At 39.3% G+C, this 26,695-nt stretch overlaps 2 protein-coding genes across 5 annotated transcripts in view; one reads left to right on the top strand and one right to left on the bottom strand.

The window, feature by feature from the left end:
- LOC137641601 (cytosolic carboxypeptidase 2-like) overlaps nt 1-26,695 on the bottom strand; it is a 306,984-nt gene that overhangs the window by 68,807 nt on the left and 211,482 nt on the right. The gene's annotated exons all lie outside the window — the stretch shown is intronic.
- Nucleotides 1-26,695, top strand: part of LOC137641600 (cytosolic carboxypeptidase 2-like) — a 50,990-nt gene that overhangs the window by 7,923 nt on the left and 16,372 nt on the right. Inside the window, 11 exon segments of the mRNA XM_068374317.1 lie at nt 612-758; nt 3,835-4,000; nt 4,377-4,490; nt 4,997-5,107; nt 5,607-5,776; nt 7,005-7,164; nt 7,514-7,741; nt 8,611-8,690; nt 9,041-9,194; nt 17,765-18,343; nt 21,064-21,190. Of these exon segments, the coding sequence (XP_068230418.1) occupies nt 612-758; nt 3,835-4,000; nt 4,377-4,490; nt 4,997-5,107; nt 5,607-5,776; nt 7,005-7,164; nt 7,514-7,741; nt 8,611-8,690; nt 9,041-9,194; nt 17,765-18,343; nt 21,064-21,190 (2,036 nt within the window).

Below are 26,695 nucleotides of genomic sequence, written 5' to 3' on the forward strand. Positions count from 1 at the left end.
GTGTCAGCTAACCCCCCCCCCCCAAAATTGGGGGAAGTGCCTTGGTATATGTATGTATGTATATGTGTATACATACATGCACTGTGTATATATATATATATATATATATATATATATATATATATATATATATATATATATAGTGTGTGTGTGTGTGTGAGTGTATGTATTTATATCAGGTATTGACGAAGTAACGTCTCTCAGTAACAGTGTTTTGCTAAAGATCTGACAACTACTTTTCTTTGTTTATGAAGTTGGGAAATATCTTAATCGTCTTCCTCTAGTTTGGGTATCTTTTGCCCCAAGACCAAAATTTTGGACATATTTTAACACTTTTATTCGTCAATCTTTATGGAATAAATGTCTCCAATGATGACCAAATATAGGAACAAAAGGCATTGTTTACGCGATGAAAATTTCATGGAATCCCATATACAAATATTAACAGTAGCAGACGCTATATTTTATACACCATTTAATATTTCATTACCAAGGATACATCTCCCATTGCTATTTACTGTTGTTTAAGAATAAACAAAATTTACAATTAAAAGAATACTAATTTTTACCTCTTTCCATCATGAACTATTATCATGACGTCATTCTTGCAGATTCTCAATAGTGAACCTGAACAAAGGAGACAGCCTCTACAACCATGGCATGCGTCCGCTCATGTATTCAAGCAAGGAGGCCGAGATACATTCCATAGGCTGGAGGCGATGTGCTACTAATATCGTTTACTTCAAGAATCATGACAGGTACTGTATTATTTACTCGGGAATTTAAAGGATGTAATCTCTTGATGTAAAATAATTATCGTGACTTATCTATAGGAGGTAAATCCTCGGATTTCTCTTATAGTTTATATATGAAAGATATGTTTTAATGTTGTTACTGTTCTTAAAATATTATATTTTGATTGTTCGTTACTTCTCTTGTAGTTTATTTATTTCCTTATTTCCTTTCCTCGCTGCTATTTTTTCCTGTTGGAGCCCTTGGGCTTAAAGCACCCTGCTTTTCCAGCTATGATTGAAGCTTATCTAGTAATAATAATGATAATTAAAAAAAAGGCCTCGTTTGAGTTCCATTGAAAAGTATCTTCATAACCCCAGTATCCTCAAAAGAGTCCGAGAAAGTCTATAGATAAATGTATCTCATAACTATTTAAAATGAATGGAAATATCCTTCGATTCTTTTCCCTTACGTGAGTCAAAATTCTTCACATGTGAAGGACTAATATTCCAGAGACATCTTCGATAGCCTTAACAAAACGGTCCCTGGGAGTGAATAAATTTCATCATAAAATGAATTAGAAAAACATATAACTTGTTTATTACCTCCACCGAGGAGGTTATGTTGAACTTCTGTCTGTTTGTTTGTTTGCTTTTCACCAGATTAAAACTTGCTAAGTTACGGATGAATTTTGATGAAAATTTCAGGATATGACAGAAATGGGCTAACTTAAAAGTGATTAGATTTTGGTGGTGATCCAGTGTAGCAGGAAGTTTCCCCCCCCCCCTGACTGAAATTAACCCCAGGAAAATTAGCCTAGACTAGTTCCCCCCCCCCCCCCCGGGAAAAGCAGCTCGGGCTGTTATTCCCCGTGGGGGAATTTCAGTCCTAAGATATTTTTCCCCCCTAGCCATTTCTCCCCCATCCTCCCTTACAGAGAAACGATTTTTATGAATGAAATAATCAACGGTAAGTTTGACAAAATATTAGGAATATATATATATATATATATATATATATATATATATATATATATATATATATATAATATATATACACACACACATATATACACACACACACAATGTTACGCAATGTTACCAACGTTACGATGCCACTGCTAACGTTAGCAATGCTACGATAATAATGTGTATTTTAAAGCATTTTTCCATATACCCCTTACACAAAATATAAAAAGGTACAAAAGGGTACAGAACCTAACAAACCCACCTAACTTAACCTAGAAGTTCCCAGGTCACAACCCCTAGCCGGGCAAGCCCCCAGACCCCCTTCCCAGGTCATAACTTCTAGACGGGGCCTAGCCCCCGGACCCCCTTCCCAGGTCACAGCCCCTAGCCGGGGCAAGCCCCCGGACCCCCTTCCCAGGTCACACCTTCTAGACGGGGCCAAGCCCCCAGACCCCCTTCCCAGGTCACAACCCCTAGCTGGGGCAAGCCCCCGGACCCCCTTCCCAGGTCACAACTTCTAGACGGGGCAAGCCCCCGGACCCCCTTCCCAGGTCACAACTTCTAGACGGGGCCAAGCCCCCGGACCCCCTTCCCAGGTCACAACCCCTAGCTGGGGCAAGCCCCCGGACCCCCTTCCCAGGTCACAACCCCTAGCCGGGGCAAGCCCCCGGACCCCCTTCCCAGGTCACAACTTCTAGACGGGGTCAAGCCCCCGGACCCCATCCCAGGTCACAACCCCTAGCCGGGGCAAGTCCCCTGACTCCCTTCCCAGGTCACAACCCCTAGCCGGGGCAAGCCCCCGGACCCCCTTCACAGGTCACAAACTTGTACTGGCAAGAGGTAATGTTGAACTGCGCATTCTAAAAATATTAAAATTAAAGAAATTAATTACTTACTTTTATGACCCGGTGTAATGGTCTGTTTTTCCCCCGTCCGAAATAATGGTTACCTCCGCCAAGCAAATGGGGAATCTTGGCCCAGAAGGGGGAATATTATCCTGGAACAAAGTTCCCCCGGTGGATATATATCCTGGGCCATATTTCCCCCTGGGGCAAAAACAGACCATTACACTGGGTCATCATCTAGATCCAGGATTTTTAAAGAGATTCTTCCATTGCGAGATTGGCTCAATTTGGATATTATTGTTTATTACTCGACAATAAAGCACAGCATACTTGATGAAAATTTTAAGCTTAAAGCCATCATAAGGTCTAGCAATCAGCACATTATAGTGCTGATCCTTGTACAGTATTGTTATTAATACCTTTATTATTATTATTATTATTATTATTATTATTATTATTATTATTATTATTATTATTATTATTATTGTTGTTGTTGCTGTTATTAATATTATTATTATTACTAGCTAAGCTACAAAGATTAGCCAGTGGGGAAAGGAAATAAGGAAATAAACTACAAGAGAAGTAATGAACAATTAATGCAGTATAATTTAAGAAAAGTAACATTAAAATAGATCTTTCATTTATAAACTATAAAAAGATATTTATGTCAGCCTATTCAACATGAAAACATTCACTGCAAGTGTGAATTTTTAAAGTTCCATACCTGCTGATCCAAAGTGGGAGCAAATAAGTAGGGTCTAGTGAAGATCGGGATGGTAAGATAGAGGGAACTGATCTGCCTTGGCGTAGGTATGCGCTCTGTGTTTGTTTTTTTACTTGTTTCTTTAGCTCTGGTAAGCAAGCTCTTCTAGGAGAAGGACACTTCAAAATCAAACCACTGTTCTCTAGTCTTGGGTAGTGCCATAGCTTCTGTACCATTATTTTCCATTGCCATTGGTTAAAGTTCTCTTGCTTGAGGGTACCCTTGGGCACATCATCTTATCTTATTTTTCTTCCTCGTTTTTTAAGCTTTTATAGCTTGTATATGAAAGATATAATTTAATGTTGTCACTGTTCTTAAAATATGTTTATTGTTCATTACTTCTCTTATGATTTATATATATCCTCCTTTCCTTTCCTCACCAGGATATTTTTCCCTATTGGCGCCCTTGTGCTTATAGCATCCTACTTTTCCAACTAGAATTGTAGCTTGCCTTGTAATAGTAATAATAATAATAATAATAATCAATACAATCTCGGTCACAGTTAAATAGTATTTTGTTTTCCAGCAGCGACAATGCCTGCTTCGACAGCGATGACGACGGAGAGGATGACGCCCCTTCTTACACACTGACCTTCAACGTCACGTTTCCCCATGACCATGACACGGTTTACATTGCTCACTGTTATCCCTACAGTTACTCTGATATGCAAGAGCATCTGCTGTCAATTCAGGTGGGTCTGTAAGAATAGGGAATTGACCTGTGAAGTTTGATTAATTTACTTTTTTTGTTTGTGATTTTAATTAAATGTTTATTTTTCTCGTTCTTTCGCCTTGTTTCCATTGTTGATTATATTTTTTGTTTATTTGTGTGGGTTATTGATGTTCATCTAATTTTTCTGTTTTTTTTTTATTATTATAATTATTATTATAATTAATGAGTTAGAAACAAAAAGACGAATGGATCAAAATTCTTTTAATTCTCTATTAATCATTATATAACTAGTAGAATTTACCTTAGACATAATCTTAATTAAGGAATAAAAGAACAGACAAGATTTTCAAATAAGCATTTTTAATTTTCCATTCACTGCATCTTCTCGTTCACAGAACGACGTCTTCAAGTCCACCGTATGTAGGCAACGGATACTCTGCCGTTCCTTAGCGGGAAACCCGGTCTATCTCCTGACGATCACGAGTCCCGAACCGGAAGAAGATGGAAAGGTGAGGCTGTGAAGTCAAGACGAATCAGTCTTGGCAATCCCGCTCAGCGTGACTGGAAAGAAATATATATATATATATATATATATATATATATATATATATATATATATATATATATATATATATATATATATATATATATATATATATATATATATATATATATATATGCCAGACACTTGCACTATATTATATAAGGGAGATTTTGATGCAAGCCATGAAATTATGAAGAGCATTTCAGATGTCAGTCGATAGATAAAAAACGCAGTTCATGATTTATTACATTGATCAGATACTTCATGACTTCGTCGGTCTTTTCATTACTTCTTTAACGATTTTAGATTTTTTATATGACATGATATATAACTTTCATTTGATTGTGGATATTTTATATTCCTTTTACTATATTTAATTTTGTGCAGAGCGCCAGACCTTATAGATCGTAACGCAAGAGCAATGGCAATTGATGAAGAAATGAATTTCTCTGAATTGAAATTGTTTTCCAGAAAAAGCGGGCTGTGGTGCTCACGGCTCGGGTCCACCCAGGGGAGACCCCCTCGTCCTGGATCATGAAGGGCGTATTGGATTTCCTCACGATGGACCATCCCAAAGCTCACGTAAGTGTTTGTTGATTGAATTCTTTCAATTTGTGTCACTGGGTGTAAAGCGCCCCTCTGTAACATTACAAGTTTTACTCTATGTTTTACTTAAATTTTATTTTGCATCAATATTGTGAAAGGAAGCCTTCAATGTGCCTCTTAGACCTTCAAGGTTTATGATTATATAATGTCTAGATATTACGCAAATTTTTTTATTGTCTGAGAACACCATAAAGATGCCCTCAGTTCGTTTGTAGAATGAAGTGTAGTTTATTTGAATATAATATGACAACATTAATATCTTCAGGTAAGCTACATATGCGTTATATTTATCCTATAGTAAGATATGAAAATGAAAGAAATCGCCAGGAATTAAGGTAAATTGATACATTATAGATCTTGAGTTGAATCATGTCCTTCATTACATGTTTCATTTAATTTATTCTCATTGGGCTTTCCTTGCATCTTATATATACGTGTATTAATACTGTATGTATGGTGTTAATTTTCTCAATAGGAGCTCCGATCGCAGTTCATTTTCAAAGTGATCCCGATGCTGAATCCAGACGGGGTCATTGTGGGAAACCACCGTTGCTCGCTGGTCGGCCGAGACTTGAATCGCCAGTATAAGATGGTTGTCAAAGAAATGTTCCCTGCCATCTGGCATACCAAGGCCATGGTCCGTAGGTCAGTATAATGTGTTTTTAATCTGTTAACAAACTAAATTCTAATTAGAGAGAATGTAGAGGGTTGAGTGTTTACTTCCAGTGGTGTCATACGAGCTTTTGTGTGTGTGTGTGTGTGTGTCTGGTCACCAAATACTTCTGAAAACTGCAGAATCTGGTATAAGAGTTTTTCGAAGTGTTAGTAATAGGAGAAAATATTGATTAAATGTTCAGTAAACAAGATTAAAGTAACATGCTTAAATGGAAGTCATGAAGAAGGAGTAATGAATGGTGGTAGAATGGAAGTGGTTGATTCTTATAATTATTTAGAAGGGTGGTGAGATGAGAAAGGATGTAAGTCATGGAATAAGAAAAGCAAGAAGGCAGCAGAATTTTTGCTGAAGATTGAGAGGGGAAACTAGGGGGTGGGAATTAGGTGATTGATGGACCAACTCTTCTTTCGGTGGTGAAGTATGGATGCGAAATATAAATGAAGGAATAAAGGTTGAAGCTGTTAAAATTTGACGTATTACATGTCGGGGTGGGGAAGAAGAACTGATTAGATTGGATATGCAAAAGTGCTTACAAGTGGTGAGCACTGGTAAAAAAAAATAGATCACTACCCCAAATTGCTGAACCAGCGGATTGTATTAGGAAAGGAGGAGGGGTGGGATGGATTGAATATGTGCATGTGTGCATATCCATTTAAATATTTAGATGTCATTTTTGATGGCTCGGGTACACCAGTCTTTCTATATTTGTCAATGAGAAAGCTTAAAGTGGCGTCAACCAAAATCAAATAATTTCTTGTTAATTTTTTTTTATTGGTCTTTAGTGTAAAATTTATGAATGTATAAAATAGTAACATATGAAAATATTAATGACAAGAGGCCAAAAATACCAAAAACATGTATTGTGGTTATGACATCTTTTAGTGAGTGTTCCTTGAAGATAGATTTGTTGGCAAGAGCTGTTGTAGGAAAGTCCTCGTCTTATTCTTTGTTGAGTATCTTATCATGGAACGTGTTTCCAGAAACAGAAACTTTACCTTCTTGAAGGGTATGCATTTTACAGATTGAAAATACAGATAACTTTATCTTTTGAACTTTCATATGTGGGTGTATTTTGCTTAGAAAACAGGTTTGTTCTTCTTAGAGCGTTTTCATAGCTGTTGCATCAGCCGTAGCCGTAAGATATTTTTCTCTGGAATTGTCTATTTTGACCTTTTCACCGACTTTTCTTTCCAATAGGTTAATGGATGAACACGGTGTAGTTATGTATGGGGATTTCCATGCCCATTCGCGTAAGCACAACATCTTTTTGTATGGCTGTGAGAACCGTCGAAACCAAGACAACCATTTACGAGAGCAGATTTTTCCTCTCCTCCTCCATTATAATGGTGGGGATAAGGTACATTTTCCTAGGACTACCATTTTTTTTTGCAGTGCAAAAAAATGAGTTGATATCCTGTGCTGGAATTTTCAATCTATTTTTTAGTAGTCTTTCCTATTCACTGAATAGAGTAGTTTTTTTTTCTCCGGCCCCAATGCTATGTTCTTGAGCTGTTCGTTATACTTTGTCTTTTATGAAAAGAATTTAATTTTCTCTGACTTTCATAAAGAAACATTTACTTCCATTAAGTTAGATTCCTCCCAAACCATTAAACGTTATGCAGGGCCCAAGAATTCTCTCTGGCTTTAAATCCTGCATTTCCTACAGCAAAGACGTAATGCAAAGCTGCGACTTCTCCTTATTTCAGTTTAGCTTTCGCAGCTGCAAGTTTAAAGTCCACCGTTGCAAGGAAGGAACCGCTCGCGTGGTCGTCTGGATGATGGGTGTCTTACATTCCTACACGATGGAGGCTTCCTTCGGAGGCGCTTCGGAGGGCCCCCGCGCTGGGACACACTATAATATCCATGATTTTTTGTCCATGGGACGCCAGTTCTGCGAGACTCTTGTTGAGTATTTTGATCCGCAACCGATAAAAGTAAGTAAAATTTTTTTATATTATGGAAAGTTGTTTTGGTGGACATTCAAGTCTATGGAAAGAAGGGATATAGGAGAGAATTAAAATGAAAAGCAATAGAATTAATTGGAATGTGATTCTTTTACCATTAAATAATTTAGTGGTCAGGCCAGTGTCTTTTTCAACCTTAGTCCCAATGTAAGAAATCATAGATATATTTTCTATGGGTAAAGATGGAAAAGACTTAGAAGGAACAGATGCGTAAATTTTTACATTTAATTTACTCTTACTGACTGATCTTAATTGTCAATAATTTCATAAATAATCTAAACCTGTTTATTTTATCTTCCTTTGCTTGCCTGCTTGGGATTCTTGTTATGGTTAGTATTTTGAACTCTTTAAATAGTAATTATTCTGCATATCAATATTGATGTTTCCAATGTCAGCTTAAATGGGTTTACAATTATTTGCCATTGGTTCGTATTGAAGAAAAATATATCAATATGTAATAAAAATTAAATATTCTTCTGATATCATAATTATAGTTTTTCAAGTTCGTATTATTGACTGTAATTGGCATTTACAGTAGATGAGAGACTGATTGTTCTTTATTGTGTTGTTAATTCACAGTGAATGGTACATATTTTTACATTGAAAAAGTGTGTAACCATTTCTGTCACTAGCTTACAAGTTTTAGTTTGCATTCAAATATCATTGGAAGTAATGCTTCACAAAAATAATTCATTTCTGTACACAAAATTTTTTTGGGGAAATTACAATGTTGTGTTTAGGAGTTATTTCACATAAGCAAGTTAAACACTCAAGTTACATAAGCAGGTTAAACACTCAAGGATACTGATCAAATTTCTCTTTCAGGTGCAAATTTTCAGGAGAAACTGAGGAATAAACTTTGGTCAAGGCTTATTAAGAAAGGATCCAATGCAGACGAACCAGCATCCATTGATTTCAGGTCAGTTCTTCAGAAAATTAAATCGCTATTGATAATACAGTATATCAGAAAGTAGAGCGAAAGTACTGTTAAAAGTAGGAGTGTTTCAGAAGGTTCTCCATCACAGCATGAAATCCAATATCAAGTTAGAAAAATATTTTGGTCTAAAATCATTAGTAACCAAAGCAAAATTTTACATTTTCAAGCAGTAGAGTTGAATTATTTTTAAACAATATCAATGAAAATCAGAGTGAAACACGCAATGCCTTCAAATTGGAGTTAATCAATGCTTCCCCATGAGTTTTATTATTATTTTATTTTTATTTATTTATTTGTTCTTTCCCCACACTTGAATCTTTCTCCTCTTCCAGTGAGACGAATTCCAGCAGTGGGGAGTCTGATCACCAGGTGACCCCCGTTCGCCTGAGGAAGAAAAAGATCCCGCGAAATCCTCGTAGGAAAATGATAGGAGGCAGAAGCAGTGTTGCTCAGGTGGTTGATAAAGTCACTTCGCAGATGAGGATGGTAAGACTACATTTTTAAAGCAGCAGGGCTTGGCAATTTCTTTTAATTATTGAACATTAACGAAATTAAAGCAACCCAAACTGGTTTGATGCAAGGTCATTGCTGATGCAATTTAGGGAAAATCATCTTAGTTTCTCTTTTGAAAGAGAGGTTACAATACCTTAGGCTCTCTTTATCAAAGAATGGAAGTTTTGTCTTCCAGGAGTAAAGAGTTAATTTGCCCCATTTTCGATCGTTGCATTAGTCTAGAGAAATTCTTTTATTTGAAGGTTATTTTGAATTCAAATTGTCTATTGGTGCAGGTGCAATATTTGTTGCACCCAACCAGTAAGAACAATTTTATACAACAAAGCACTGAAAAAAAAGAAATATTATTGCAGTTAGAACGTGCCTGAAACTTTCAGAGGAAAATTCCCAGAGTGGCCCCAGAATATTATCATATGAAAAATTTACATTACAAATTATCTCAGAAATTCAAGGAATTCTCAATTTTAAGATATAAAATAATGCATCGTAATAGTAAGATTTTTTATTTTTCTGTGGGTTTTGTTGCAATGGTAGATACTGTTTTGTTTGTCCTTATAGTATTCTGCTTTGCCAACTAATAAAATAAGTTATAATTACACCAATGAACTCCACAAAGTGCAATAAAAAGAAACCTCTTCAACATATTTTACTTGCAAGTTTAAAATGGGATACAGATGGTTGATAATTACTAATAAATACTCACCTCTCTTATTTATATATGTGTGTATAGTGAAACTTATGGTTTTGTTTATATATTTATAATATATTTAGATTGAAAGATATAGATATATAGTGTGTGGTGTGTAAGAGAGAGAGAGAGTTTCACATGACTACATAGAAATGTAGTACAGAATTGAATGTAATGCAAATTACATGTTTTTTCTTTATTTCTCATCACTTTACAAATATTTGTATATACAGTAGTACTGTGTTTTTATAGGTATGAAATTTTACGTCTTGTGAACGTTTGCTTAATCAAAAATGTTATTTTTATTAGTAAAATAAATTTTTGAATATACTTACCCGATAATCATGTAGCTGTCAACTCCGTTGCCCGACAGAATTCTATGGAGGGATACGCCAGCTATCACAATACTAGAAGGGGGTGTACTCACCAGCGCCACCTGTGGCCAGGTACTATAGTACTTCTTGTTGACACCTCCTCAATTTTTCCTCGGTCCACTGGTTCTCTATGGGGAGGAAGGGAGGGTCAATTAAATCATGATTATCGGGTAAGTATATTCAAAAATTTATTTTACTAATAAAAATAACATTTTTCAATATTAAACTTACCCGATAATCATGTAGCTGATTCACACCCAGGGGGGTGGGTGAAAACCAGTGTACAAGATTAAAGGATAGCTAAGTATCCCATATTTCATATAACAGTTATCTCAAATAACAATGAAATAATAAGTACCTGGTAAGGAAGTCGACTTGAACCGTTACTCTGCCTCTTTTTTAAGTTCGTCTTCCTTACTGAGCGCAGCGTTCCTCTTGGAGGCTGAATCAACTCAAAGGTGCTAAAGTATATAGGGCTGCAACCCCTACTAAAGGACCTCTACACAACCTCTAACCCAGGCGCTTCTCAAGAATGAATTGACCACCCGCCAAATCAAAAGGATGCGGAAGGCTTCTTAGCCTACCGTAACAACCATAAAAACAACAATAAAAGCATTCAAGAGAAAGGTTAAAAAAGGTTATGGGATTAAGGGAATGTAGTGGCTGAGCCCTCACCTACTACTGCACTCGCTGCTACGAATGGTCCCAGGGTGTAGCAGTTCTCGTAAAGAGACTGGACATCTTTAAGATAAAATGATGCAAACACTGACTTGCTCCTCCAATAGGTTGCATCCATTATGCTCTGCAGAGAACGGTTTTTATTAAAGGCCATCGAAGTAGCTACGGCTCTTACTTCGTGGGTCCTTACCTTCAGCAAAGCAAGGTCTTCCTCCTTTAAGTGAGAATGGGCTTCTCTAATCAGAAGCCTTATATAATACGAAACCCCGTTCTTGGACATGGGCCTCGAAGGTTTCTTGATGGCACACCATAAGGCTTCTGACTGTCCTCGAATAGGTTTGGACCTATTAAGATAATATTTGAGAGCTCTGACAGGGCAAAGAACTCTCTCTAGCTCGTTACCTACCATGTTGGAGAGGCTAGGTATTTCAAACGATCTAGGCCAAGGACGCGAAGGAAGTTCATTCTTAGCTAAGAATCCGAGCTGTAAAGAACATGTTGCAGATTCGGTCGTGAAACCAATGTTCTTGCTGAAGGCATGAACCTCACTGACTCTTTTAGCTGTTGCAAGGCAGACAAGAAAAAAAGAGTCTTGAGGGTAAGGTCCTTGAAGGAAGCTGACTGGAGAGGTTCGAACCTAGGTGACATAAGGAACCTTAAGACTACGTCTAGGTTCCAGCCTGGAGTGGGTAGACGACGCTCTTTAGAAGTCTCAAAAGACTTAAGGATGTCTTGAAGGTCCTTGTTGGAAGAAAGGTCCAAACCTCTGTGGCGGAGAACTGAAGCCAACATACTCCTGTACCCTTTAATCGTAGGGGCTGAAAGGGATCTCTCATTCCTAAGATGTAATAGGAAGTCAGCTATTTGGGTCACAGAGGTATTGGTAGAGGATACTGCATTGGCTCTACACCAGCTCCGGAAGACTTCCCACTTAGATTGGTAGACTCTACGAGTGGAAACCCTTCTTGCTCTGGCAATCGCGCTGGCTGCCTCCTTCGAAAAGCCTCTAGCTCTAGCGAATCTTTCGACAGTCTGAAGGCAGTCAGCCGAAGAGTGTGGAGGTTTGGGTGCAACCTGTCTACGTGAGGTTGACGTAGAAGGTCCACTCTTAGAGGGAGAGTCCTGGGGACGTCGACCAGCCATTGAAGTACCTCTGTGAACCATTCTCTTGCAGGCCAAAGGGGAGCAACCAGCGTCAGCCGTGTCCCTTCGTGCGAGATGAACTTCTGAAGGACTTTGTTTATTATCTTGAACGGTGGAAATGCGTAAAGGTCGAGATGGGACCAGTTCAGCAGAAAAGCATCCACATGAACTGCTGCTGGGTCTGGAACTGGGGAACAGTACAGCGGAAGTCTCTTGGTCATGGAGGTGGCAAACAGATCTATGGTAGGCTGACCCCACAAGGTCCAAAGTCTGTTGCACACACTCTTGTGGAGGGTCCATTCCGTGGGAATGACCTGATCCCTTCTGCTTAGGCGATCTGCTGAGACGTTCATGTTGCCCTGAATGAACCTCGTGACTAAAGTGAGGTTTTGACTTCTTGACCAAATGAGGAGGTCCCTTGCGATCTCGTATAGGCTCCTCGAATGGGTCCCTCCTTGCTTGGAGATGTAAGCCAGGGCTGTGGTGTTGTCGGAGTTCACCTCCACCACCTTGCCTAGCAGGAGGGACTTGAAGTTCAACAGGGCTAAATGAACTGCTAGTAGCTCCTTGCAGTTGATGTGGAGCGTTCCCTGTTCCTCGTTCCACGTTCCCGAGCACTCCTGTCCGTTCAAGGTCGCGCCCCAGCCCGAGTCCGATGCATCTGAGAAGAGATGAAGATTGGGGGTCTGAATAGCCAACGATAGGCCCTCCCTGAGAAGGAGATTGGTCTTCCACCACAAGAGAGTGGTCTTCATCTCTTTGGTGACTGGTATAGAGACTGCTTCGAGAGTCAAACCCTTGTCCCAATGAGCTGCAAGATGGAATTGAAGAGGGCGGAGGTGGAGTCTCCCTAGCTCGACGAACAGGGCCAGCGATGAAAGGGTCCCTGTGAGACTCATCCACTGTCTCACCGAGCAACTGCTCCTCTTCAGCATGCTCATGATGCAATCTAGGGCTTGGCTTATCCTTGGGGCCGATGGAAAAGCCCGAAAATCCTGACTCCGAATCTCCATTCCCAGGTACACAATGGATTGGGAGGGAATGAGCTGAGACTTTTCTAGGTTGACTAACAGACCCAGTTCTTTGATTAAGTCCAAAGTCCAGTTGAGACTCTCCAGACAGCGACGACTCGTGGAGGCTCTCAACAGCCAGTCGTCTAAGTAAAGGGAGGCTCTGATGTCCGATAAGTGGAGGAATTTTGCTATATTCCTCATCAGATGCGTAAACACCATAGGAGCTGTGCTTAGGCCAAAACACAGGGCTTGGAATTGGTAGACAACCTTTCCAAAAACGAATCTCAGGAAAGGTTGGGAGTCTGGATGAATAGGAACGTGAAAGTAGGCATCTTTCAGGTCCAACGAGACCATCCAGTCCTCCTGCCTGACCGCTGCTAGGACCGACTTCGTCGTCTCCATCGTGAACGTCTGCTTGGTGACATACGCATTGAGCGCGCTGACGTCCAGCACCGGTCTCCAACCTCCTGTCTTCTTGGCCACCAGAAAGAGACGGTTGTAGAAGCCCGGGGATTGATGGTCCCGGACTATAACCACTGCCTTCTTCTGTAAAAGGAGCGACACCTCCTGGTGCAACGCTAGCCTCTTGTCCTTTTCTTTGTTGTTGGGAGAGAGGTTGATGGGAGATGTGGTCAGAGGGGGTTTGCGGCAGAATGGTATCCTGTAACCCTCCCTCAGCCAACTGACAGACTGGGCGTCTGCACCTCTCTTTTCCCAGGCTTGCCAGAAGATCTTGAGTCTGGCTCCTACTGCTGTCTGGAGATGAGGAGAGTCAGTTTTTTCCTTTAGAAGCCTTGGAACCTTTCCTAGACTTGCTCCTGGAAGAGTCTGGACGGGAGCTTCCTCGGCTGGGGGCTCTACCACGAAAGGGCGGAATGAACCTCGTAGCAGGAGTATCAGCCACTGGGGTGCGATAAGTCCTGGTGACTGAGGTAGCAACCTTAGTCTTACGAGCCGATGAGGCCACAAGATCATGGGTGTCCTTTTGTATCAGGGCAGCAGACAAGTCCTTAACAAGCTCTTCGGGAAAAAGGAACTTCGAGAGCGGAGCGAAAAGGAGTTGAGACCTTTGACAAGGTGTGATGCTGGAGGAAAGGAAGGTACAAAGCTGCTCCCTTTTCTTAAGAACCCCTGACACAAACATCGATGCAAGCTCGCCAGATCCATCCCTAATGGCCTTATCCATGCAGGACATTAAGAGCATGGCAGAATCCTTGTCCGCAGGGGAGGTCTTCTTGCTGAGGGCCCCCAGGCACCAGTCTAGGAAGTTGAACATCTCAAATGCTCTAAAAACACCCTTCAGGAAGTGATCAAGGTCTGAGAAGGTCCAGCAAACCTTAGAGCGCCTCATTGCTGTTCTACGAGGAGAGTCTACCAGACTTGAGAAGTCAGCCTGGGCAGAGGCAGGTACTCCCAAGCCTGGTTCCTCTCCTGTGGCATACCAAACGCCCGCTTTAGAAGTGAGCTTAGTCGGAGGAAACATAAACGAAGTCTTTCCAAGTTGTTGCTTAGACTGCAACCACTCCCCTAAAATCCTTAACGCTCTCTTAGAGGACCTTGCTAAGACGAGCTTAGTATATGTAGACTTAGCTGGCTACATGCCCAGCGAAAACTCAGATGGCGGAGAGCGGGGGATAGCAGAGACAAAGTGGTCTGGGTATACCTCTCTAAAAAGAGCCAAGACCTTACGAAAGTCAATAGGAGGCGGAGAAGACTTGGATTCATCCACGTCTGATGAGGGATCCAGGTGTGCAGCCTCATCATCAGAAACCTCATCACCAGAGTGTAGCGAAGAGATAGGTAAGGTATGCTGAACAGCAGAATCAGCACGAGCTGGAACAACAATACTTGTGGTTTCCTCCTCAAGACTCTGTTGAGGGAACACCTGAGGCTCAGGCTGCAAAGGCTGATCAAAAGAAGTAGAAGAAGGTAGGCGCATGGGTGGAGGAGGCTGACTCCTGGCATGAGTGTCTGAACTCAAGAGTTGCGCTTGCTGAGTGGTTGGTGGATGCGCAGTAGCAGGTTCCTGAGGAACGAGTTGAGGTTCCTGAGGTGTGAGCTGTGAGCGATGAGGTAGTGGCTGCGCAGAACGCAGTAATTGTCTCGCGAGTTGAGGTTCCTGAGGCGCAAGGCTAAGGTGTTGAGGTGCTTGCCTTGAGGAGGGTTGAGCTCGCTGCAGCGAGAGCTGAGGAGTCTGACTCATGGATGGGAGAGGTTGTTGTACCTCAAGAGAGTGTTGCCTCACTGGTGGAACTGCAAGTGGAAGCGGAGGAAGTAAGGTATAAGCTTCCTGTTCCCATTGCTGAGGTTGCCTTAAGGAAGGCGGAGGGAGCTGCACACCACTGGAAACAGTAAACTCAGAGCGTGGTAAGGTATCCTGAGGAGCCTCAACATCGTACGCCTGGCAGGCAGTACTGCGGTTAGGCGGAGCGATCGCAGGAGGAGGTGTAACCTTCTCAGCCTGACACTCACGCATCAAGACCGCAAGTTGTGACTGCATGGACTGCAGTAGAGTCAACTTGGGGTCGGCAGACACTAAGGTCTGCTGAGGTAAAGCCTTAACAGCAGAGATCTGTTGCGGCAGCACCTTACTCCTCTTAGGAGGAGTGCATTCAACTGATGACTGCGGCCAGGTTGAGCTCTTGAGGTCTGGACTCTACGTTTGAGTGGTCTTGAGACCTGAGTCCAACGTTTTTTCCCTGACAATTGTTCAGCAGACGAGTAAAAGACGGGCTCAATCGTCTGCAGGTGGGAGTGACGGTCTCTGGAAGACACGCCCGCAACCACCGAGGATACTTCTGTGCGCCGATCAAGGCCTGCCGAACCCTTTTGCCCTTCGACATTGCTTCTCCCCTGGGCTTGGGAGCTTGCAAGAGGTCCCGGACTGGGAGGACGACTGGCACGCACAGAAGTACCCTCACGCACCACACTGACACTGACACTAGCACTTGGCACTGCACTGACACTAGCACTCGTCACAGCACTGGCACTAATACCACCCACTGCACTCTTGACCTTAAGTTCCTTGACTTCGGCCATAAGAGACTTATGATCACTAACCACTGACTCTACTTTGTCACCTAAAGCCTGAATGGCACGCAAAACAACAGACATATCAGGTTGAGGGCAAATAGTAGGTTCGGGGGTAGCCACTACAGGGGGAGGAAAAGGTAGGGGATCATGAGGTGAGGAAAAAAGTGAAGAGTGAGAAGAACTCCTCCTAACTCTCTCTCTCTCTAACTTGGTTGAATACTTAAGAAGACGGACAAAATCAAGTTCCGAAAGTCCGGCGCATTCCTCACATCGATCTTCTAACTGACAGGGCCTTTCCCTACAGTCAGAACAAGCGGTGTGAGGATCTACCGAGGCCTTCGGAATACGCCTATTACAAGACCTACATCGTCTATGGGTGGGGGCTTGTGAAATGTCAGACATCTTGAATCAAAAGAGTTAGCCAAGTGGGGATTCCAAATCAAGCAAAAGATCGTTAACCGTTAATCAGGACTAAATAATAGCTATCTAAGCTAATATAGAAGTTTTCCAGTAAAGCGACAGCCGAAATCTGAGAGAAATACTTCACCAAAAGCTGTGAAAATACTCCAAGATCATAAGCGTATCCCAGAACGTCTTGCCGGAAGCACGACAGAGGAAAAATTGAGGAGGTGTCAACAAGAAGTACTATAGTACCTGGCCACAGGTGGCGCTGGTGAGTACACCCCCTTCTAGTATTGTGATAGCTGGCGTATCCCTCCATAGAATTCTGTCGGGCAACGGAGTTGACAGCTACATGATTATCGGGTAAGTTTAATATTGAAAATACTGTAATACCATAAGCATTGGTCAGTCTGTGTATAAGATAATTATTACAACTCTTGAACTGGGGATGATTAGCAGGATAAGATGCATGTTTTGAGGATTCTTGTTCTGTTTGATTAGATTTTTAGTAATCTTATATCTCGATATGTTTCCCTTATTTATGTTTAAGTTTCATTAATCTTAACATATTCAAAAGACATCATTGTTACTGTTCTTTATTTATGTGTCAACCACAATGCTATTTAGGACAGTGATTTATTTTGGTTGTTAGAGCTGTTGTGATAAACCTTGTGTATGTGAGCGATCTATCTGGTCTTACCATAAATAGCAGTACAGTAATTTACTTTGATCTGTTAATACAGGTATGTTGGGTTCTTTCAGGGACTTCAGTAATATATTTTGTTTCCATTTTGTCATGTAAGTGATACATCTGGCCAAGGTCTAAAGAATATTTTATCCCATGCGTCTGGCCATACAGGTAGAACAGTAATAAGTTTTGTTTCAGGTGCAGTATCCTGCAAACAGTAATTTGCTTTGTTTCTATAAAACTGTCGCCGTGACATACCTGGTCCTTCCAGAATTTTCAGTAATATGCTTTCTTATTATTGTACAGTATCTGGTCCTTCCAGAATTTTCAGTAATGTGCTTTGTTCTTATTGTACAGTACTTGGTCCTTGCAGAAATTTCAGTACAGCAATATGTATTTGCACTACAATACAATAAGGTATATGGTCCTTGCAGAAACTATTGTAATATTTTTTTTCTGTAATATAACAATGTGCCTGGTCTTTCCAGAAGTTACAGCAATTGTTTTTTTTTTTTTTTTTTTAGGACAAATCCGATCGTCGAGCCAAAGGTTTACAGCACAGCCGATCTGGTTCCTCGGGTTCACCTGTGACCAGTTCCCGAGAGCCTCTACTCGGTGACCGGGTCAGTGGTGGTAGACTTTCCTCTAGTGATGGTGGTGGTGGTGGTGCGGCCGGAGACTCAAACCTGGACGGCACAGTCTACAAAGCTGTGACGGATAGCAGTGGCAAGCCGTGCCTTAAAAAACTCCTGGAGAGACCACGGACCTCTACCAGTGTGCTTGACCCCAGCTCAGGACGTACCAGCCTTAGACCAACCCAGTACAAGTTAGAAGAAGCTTTGTCCCCCACGCCCTGCTCAGCCCCCCCACTTCGCAGGTCCAGCCATAGCCTGATCCGTCCCTCCCCGCCACAGCCCTCACCTCCCCCTCCTCTTCATCCCCCTACCCCTCTCCATCATCATCCTCCTCTTAACTCTGTACCTCCTCGGGAGAGTTCTGTCTCTCCTATCCCGCCAGAGAAACCTTCCACTGGCTCTGTGAACGAGCATTTAGCACACAGACTCAGCAACAACATCAACAAACACAGGGATCTCGGCCAGAGTGTACGTCTATCACAAAGCTCCCCTTAGTAAAACAGCATGTCTATATAAGAATGGAAGAAGTACAAGTCATATTTCTTTTGGAGAACAACAAACAAGCTCATTGGGAAGATGAGCAAAATAATACCTCGTGTTTTGAATTATTTTTTTCTAGTTTCTATTTTTTCCAACTACTGGGGAATGTTGCAACTTCAACAAGCTTCTTAAAACAAGTAACAAAGTATTGCTCTTCAATCTTTTCATCTTCAGATTTTATAATTTGTTGTTAGCGTAGCACTGGTGTATTTTTATTCTACTTTAAATGGTATTGTGAAAGGGTACCGTATGAATGATGTTTATTTGATACATAGATCTGTTTAGATAAGATAACAGTTCTTAAACTTTTGCTTCCTCACACGACTGCAGAAGCTATAAAAATCCTTGAACGGTAGCTACAGGAGATATTGAGCTACAAGAGATTCCTAAAGTGGTCGACCAACTGCCAAAGTAAGTGACAAGCATAGCAAATATTTTGGTTTCTGAATCGATCGTCGAAATATTGGCGTAATGGAGAAAGGATATGCAATATCATGGAGGTTATAAATATTAGTAAATATATTACGTTATGATTTATATTCTCAGATTAGACTAAAATCTGGTGATTTTGGGACTTCAGCATAAATGGAATTTTATACACAGAAACTGTATTCTTGAGTAAATTTTTTATTAAAAAAATGTGTGGCTCAATGCAATTGTGACTTATTATGTGATTCTGTGGATACATGTAGCTCACAGCGATAGATATTATGGATATGATACTATGACGTGTTTAGATAAACGCAAATAATAATGGAAAGTACTGATCGTTATATTCAATCTTGATACATGCTTTTAAATACACAATAAGCTAAACTTAACTGAAATGTGTTGGTTAACTTTAATGTTTTCTCTGCTATAAAGTTCTTAAACAGTCAAGAATCAAAGACCGAACATTAAGAAGTTTTGTATCCTACCATTTATCTCAAAGTTGGAATAGGAATTTAATTGTAGTTTTGCACATACAGACAATATGCATAGGTCTTCTCTTAAATATCTCAGTAGGTTTAATGCCCAGACAAGGAAATCCTACAGAATTGATCCTGGACGGTCATCATCCCCCGTGCCAATTATGCATTGTACTTCATTCATTTCTTGTATAGTGCCTCAGTGTAAAACATCCTTCTAACTTCACAGACCTTTCTCCACAAAGTAGATGTTTGTAGATGAGTTGTGCTTATAACTGTTACCGGAAGTTTCTGTCTGTCACTGCTTTTTGCTCTCACATCATAGCAAAACAACTGTGGTTGTTTGCATCTAGTCTAAGTCTTGCAATTTTAACCAACAGTAAATTCATAACATTGAGATGGCCACCTGATTCTCAGGGGCTTTGATATTCTAAACTAGAATCTATAAAATGTTATTCGCTTTATGTAATCAGAATTGGATTAAATTGCTACTTAAAATAACCAGATAAACTGATGTGACTATTAGACCAATCTTGCACTACAGTTGGTTTCCTGAAGACACCACATGACATCTTCCACCACTAAACCCGTTTTAAACGCTTCTAAAAGCTTTGCATGCCGTTTTAAACCGTTTTCTGTGACAATTTAATGTTTAGATATTATTTGCTCTAAAACTGCTCCGAGATAAAGGCTTAAACTCTAAATGTATTGCCTTTTTTTCAGAGATGGCCATTCATACTGTACCATGATGCTGCCGCGCTAAATTAACCATTGATTTTAATTTTAATGTATGACAATAGTAGTAATAATGTGATGATATGGAATAAGAAATAAAAGGTGGTTAAGTTTTATGGAATATTTACAGCAATTTTAGTGAAATTTTATGTAATATTGTTTATAACACGAGCTTGTGGTATGCCCTGTCCACTGCCTCTATTTCCCTTAATCTGTCATTTATGTATTGTAATTATTGCAAAAATCCTAGCAATGTCTGATGAAAAGGTATAATTTAGCGTCACTGTTTAATGTCTGGTCAATAATTCTTTTCCATGTTGATACATTTCCTGCCACCATTTAGCACTTACCAACATTTCCACTAAGTAGCTTTTTATTTCCCTATGTTGGTGTCAAATTAATGTTAGGTTTGTAAGTTTGTTAATATGTCACACAAACACATCAAATTTTTTATGTAATTTGTTTATCTTAAATGGTAAAGATACAGTATTTTGGCCACCTAAACACCAATTTATGGGTAGAATTGCAATAAATTGCCATTTTATTGATATTTAGCAATGTAAAATCTAGCAAAAGTAGGGTTCCAGCATGGTACTGTGCTCAGTGTTAACTTCAGCGTTGATGATGAAATTAACAGTAAAAAGTGGTGGCTTTTGAAAGAAATTGAGAATACTGTACATAGATTATGAAGACATCATTCAAGAACTTTGTTCCTTTTCCTCTGTATATCATTTGGTTTTAAAGTTATTTTTATTGGAAATAAGAACATTTTGTATTGATGATTTCATAAAGAAATAGTAAGGCAGTGGTCTGCCAACTTTTGTAAACAATTTACAAGGGTTATTCCATAAAATTTAACCATATAGATAGAAAAATGGTGCTTAGGCACTCTACTTTAAAATCAAGCTTTGATAAGAGTCTTTATAATCAAATCTAATCTTAGTGAGCCCATCGTGGCAAGATTTTAGTGGTTTTTTATCAATTTTATCGTTTTTTTCTTCCCAGGACACGTACGAGGCCGACGGCAGGGATTCGGCCGAGCCCCGGGGCTACTTAGACCTGGCCACCAAGAGCTACATGGAGAAGATGGGAGAGCTCATGTCCAGCAGACAAGCCATCAGTGACACCGAAGGTGAGGGCGTAAGGGGCATCCTGAAAGGTGGTCTTCTGTGGTTCCCTATATTAACTTCTTACGCTTCATGTGTTGTATTTCCTTGTGGCAAAAATCGACTGATTCTGTATTTGTACTGTACCTGCCTTTCTATTGCCACTGTACGTCAAATAATCTTAATTCTTTTGTATTGTGTTAAGCCTTATGTTTGTTGATGCTTTCAAACAATGTTAAACTACGATTTCTTTTGTTTGAATAAAACGGATTCTCGCAGAACCAGAATCACGAGGATAGAGTATGACGCTTTTCAATGCAGATTAGCTGTCATCAGGCTCAAATGTAATTGTCTCTCTAATCTGGTGCCTTGATTCGACAAAACCCACGCTATTACAGTGGTCAGTTACTGTAGAGTCGAGATTTCTGCTGCCACGGCATTGCACAATTAACCACTTCTTTTAGTGACCCGCTAAAAGTTGGAGAAGAACAACAGACCTAATACATTGTTAGGTCTGTTTTGGAAAGTCCGGTGATTGGTAATGTGTATAATAATTTGAATTTTTACTTTTGATTTATGAAGCGAGGAGTAGAAGGAAAAGTGACAGATAAATATGAAGCACGGGACAATAATTGTATACGCCTTCTAATCCCGTTATAGGAATAAGTAAAAGACTACTGTATTTACATGCATATACGTACATATATGCGTGTGCTGAAGTACACACATTCGCCACAAAATATTCACCTCTCCCAAATGTAAATCTCACAATGCAGGTTAAACAGATGCCTGTGGAAGTGCGTTTATTTAATGCATTGAGAGTCGTTGGTGCTTTTGTGTTTTAGTCAAACTGATTAAGAAACATTGGAGACTAAAGAGGAAGGAGAAGGGAACCTGGAAGAGGCTACCAAAATCCTCTCTCGCCTCATTCTTGGTTAATAAAGGTAAGCAATCTCTCTCTCTCTCTCTCTCTCTCTCTCTCTCTCTCTCTCTCTCTCTCTCTCTCTCTCTCTCTCTCTCTCTCTCTCTCTCTCATTTTCTATCCATGTGCTGTGAAGAGTAGACCATCATGTTCAGAACCCAGCTAACTTTTTCTAGAGACAATCAACGATCTGAAATCGCACGACCCTACTACATAGAAATTGGAATAGTAAAGATAATTCTTAGTTGCATATCATCATTTTTACTTTTTTTATTCTCTAGACTCATGATGTAACATGTGCCAAGAGTCACCTGTCATGTTATAGCTACATTAAAAGTTAACTCAAGATTTTTCAATTTAAGTAACTTTCTAGTTTCAATTCTCATTTCAGAAGTGCATCTTTCAAAACTAAAATGTATGTTCTATAGAATCAAATCTTATCGTTTGTCATATTTTTTCCATACGAAAGATTTAATTTGGTGAAACATTCATGACTTTGATGGATGTGATTGATAAAATTCTCTTAGAACTAATGTTATGGTTTGTAGCTCAAATTATTACTAGGCTGATTTCATTCCATTAGATATTTTAGATTTTGTAAAATACTAAGTCCTTTGGTAATTCCAGAAAATTAAAGAGACATGTGTAACAACTGCTAGTTTTTTCAAAATATTTAGGTAAAAATTTTTCTTTTTAGAAGAACATATGCAATTAAGATATTGACTTGCTTACCTCTGATAAAACTGATTCTCATTATATGTCAGTGAAACCATAACCTTTTCGTATTTATAAAGGAAACTGTCCTTTTTGTTTTCATGAATTAAACAATGACTTTTTTGGATTCATAGATTATAAAAATACCTTTTCAGATTTAAATATCAAATAAATTTTTTCTTGCTTATGAATTAATCAGTGACAATTTAGTATTTGTAAATTGAATAATGATTTTTTTGTGTTCAATATTAAAATTTGTGTTTTTATAAATTAACCAATGACCTGCCTCTTTAGATATAAATCAAACATTAAATATTCTACTTATATCTAAACAAAAAATTTTTCCCTCGGTTTTATTAATGTTTAGTTTATGTCACACACTGAAGACTCTCCCATATTCTGAGATATGTTGTTATATACTAGTATAGTTTTGTTATCGAATCATAGTTAGTCCAATTAAACTTGTGTTCGCACTTTGAATTCTCACCTCGTGTTTGAACTGGTCGTGTTATTTTTCTTTTTCTGAATGTAAATTAACCATTTCGTACATTTGTATTTTGTAACGTTGTACGGTAACTTACTGTTCCTACTTTAAATTTTCAACCAAATAGTGCCTTCTATACATTTCTGTTCACAATGCAACTTCTCATGCTGACCATCACTGTTCAGACTGTAACTAGATTTCTCTTCTAGCTGTGACTGTTCTTCCTGTATATTTCTGTGTCGACTGTAAATGTTCTTGCTGTTCATTTTGCCCTAAGTGTTCCAGTTGTGCATCTATCACTGCTCTAACATTTCTGTTCTTTCTTTATATTTCTGTTATAACTGCAACTGTTCTACTGTTCATACTGTAGATATCTGTTATGACTGTAGCTGCCTTCACTGTACATATGTAACTATGCCGGCCTTGTTTTGTTCATATTTTGACTAACTTCCTAGTGTACATTTCTATTCTAGCTGAAACTTCCTGAGCTAGTTCTTTTAGTATTTTAATTAATTGTTCTTGTTAAAAAGTTGACTATATTTTCCTCCTGTGCATTATATATATGTCTGCAAATTTTTATTCCGACAGTAACCTGTTCCATTTTACGTCTTAGCTCTAACTTAAATTATCCCCGTTAAATATTTTGTCTTGACTCACTGCTTCTTTTTGTGCATTCAGTATAAAGCATTTCTGTTTCACCCAATTGCTCCTGATGTACATTTCTCTCCCACTGTAATTTCATTTTGTACGTTTCAGTCCTAACTGCACTCCCCCTGCTGTTTCTTCTGTACAATCATTTTGGCTCTAACATTTATGTTCTAACTATAGCCTAATAGTTCCAAGAGTATATCTCTCTCTCTCTCTCTCTCTCTCTCTCTCTCTCTCTCTGCTTGGACTAATTATTGATTGTGGCTGTAATAATTCCTAATTTAACTAAAGCTCCTCCTTCTGAGAATATTTCATGGCTTTAAATTATTTGTTTATACTAACGCTGTTATTGCTGTGCTTTTCTGTTCTTACTGGAACTGATTGCAACTTATGTTTCTTCCCTAGCCGTAGCTTTACTTATAGTAAACTCGTTTAGACAGTAGACTTAATCCATCCATGTTGTCCTTTCTTTATCTCATTTTTACCCTGGTTCTTCTTTCATCCCGTCTTCTGATTCCCTTAATCTATTTACAGTGAAATATTATCTTTTTAAGTTCTCTTTGTTGTAATATATTTTACACAAATTCCAGTATATTAACTGATACCACATGAATTTTAGTTACGTCATGGAATAATTCATAGAAATATATGCAATAGATAAGGCATTCAAATCACCTTTCATAGATATGACAACGGAGATCTTTAACGTTCCCTTAAATAATAAATACTGAATTTCACGCCTTTCTGTTGGGCCACATTGCCTATACCTATACATGGAAAAGCCAACATAAATATACAAGAATTCGATATAGATAACGTCTTTATTTCATAATGTTGAGCCACAGTTCAGTGATTGTCCAGGACATTCCCGAACCTGATCCTAGGAGAAATTCATAGTGGCACCTAGACAGTCCGGGAAGGTCCGGGATGTCGCCGTGTATGGTTTTGCATGTCAAAAACATCCTGGGTGTCCCCGGACGGTCGGCGTAGAAGCTTAGTCCTGGACGATCTAGGCGGTCTTTGATAATCCTAGATAAACGTAGTCTTACCGGCTTTGACGTAACTAGCTTCACATTACTCACGTGTTGATGTTTAGCTTTGGTGTGTATTTCAGCATTGATGTATAGAGTTAAAGTTCCCACAGAAGTGTTCTGTGACTTGAGCCTCTCTACTTCCAAAGTACATGTACCAATCAATCTTTCGATTAACCTCAATGTTTCTGTACCAGTTGTGAATGGTGTCGAGGTGTCATGTTTCTGCCATTTAAAACTGTAAAAAAGGGTCTTTGTTTAAGATGAATATATAGTATGATATTTATTTTACACCCATATTTGTATAACATGTACACAAAACTGCATCAGAAATATAAAAGTCAGTATAATGTTATAAGGGAACATTAAAGATCCATGCTTGAAAAATAAGCTGTTGCATCTTGCCATTTGAATTAGGACATTGCTTGCTCTGTACCAGTGAGACACAAAGCTTAATGTTAGTTCTTCAAATATTTGTTACAAAACATCTTTTCTTGCCGACCAATCAAGTATTTAGTGACAGTTGTTTTCCACTTTTGTCTGTTTCTCTCAGATGCAAAAGTGGGACAAGATTCGAAATGGACCAGCAAACCAAGAAGGAAAGATACCTCCGTGAAAGGAGGAAAAGCGTTGGCCAAGAAAAAGCAGAGATCGGCAGAAGTTATTGATCTTCCTATAAAGAAGAAGAAAGTTAAGGCAGGGGAACATGATTCTGAGAAGAGTGCTTTATCTTCAAAGCAAAATTTAAACAGCCAGAGACATCCAAAGAAGAACAAAGATTCTTTAAAAGAAAGGGCCTTGACTCAAGGAACTGATTATTCTGGGAAAATCACTATGCCGCAGGGAACACATTCTGTAGGTGGAGAATGTGAAATAAAAGAAGTTCCAGTAAAAGAAAACTGTCTTCCACTTGCGAAACAATCTTTCCGTGAGGAAGAAAGTGTAGAAATCGACAGAAGTTCTTCAGATGAAGAAATTGCAAAGGAAGAAAGTGAAAGCTCAATAAAGACAGAGGATCATTTAAGTGAAGGACGGGGTGAATCTGAGACTCACTGTAATTCGTCATTCAGGAGAAACTCTATGAGAGAAAGAGCTTTAGAAAAAGATTTATCAGTCCAAAGCTCACTTCAACCAATTGAAGAAGAAGACTCAGTACAAGAAGGTTCTCAGAATGATAGTTCTACTGAATGGGAGAGTTTTACTGATGGCCAAATTGAAACTGAAGAATCTTCTTTTAAAGAATTGAATTCTGGGTCAGGAAAAATAGGTTCGCCTAGTGGATCTGCAAAATCGGGTAATTCAGGTTCTGACAGTGAACCGGGTTCATCAAGTGAACCAACGCAATTGGATGAATCAGAATCTGAGGAAGAGTCAGAAACATCAAATGAGTCTGAAGAATCTAGTGATCTAGATTCTGATGACGAATCGGGATCTTCGAGTGAATCGGAAGAATCAGATGAATCGTGCTTAGTAGGAGTTACGGAGTCATCAAGTGAATCTGAAGAGTCAGAAGAATCTAATGCCGAAGGAGAATCTCACTCATCAGAAGATTCAGGAGAATCAGAGTTATCAAGTGAATCAGCATCGACAGAAGATGCAAATTTATCCCCTGAGTCAGGTTCGATGGAAGGATCCCAGTCGGGGAATGCTTCTGCATCATTCAATGAATCCTCTGAAAAATCTGATTCATCTGTTGAAACAACAGGAAAATCCAGTACAACAGAAGATAATT

This window comes from Palaemon carinicauda, chromosome 5 (genome assembly GCF_036898095.1).
Source record: "Palaemon carinicauda isolate YSFRI2023 chromosome 5, ASM3689809v2, whole genome shotgun sequence".
Lineage (NCBI taxonomy): Eukaryota > Metazoa > Arthropoda > Malacostraca > Decapoda > Palaemonidae > Palaemon > Palaemon carinicauda.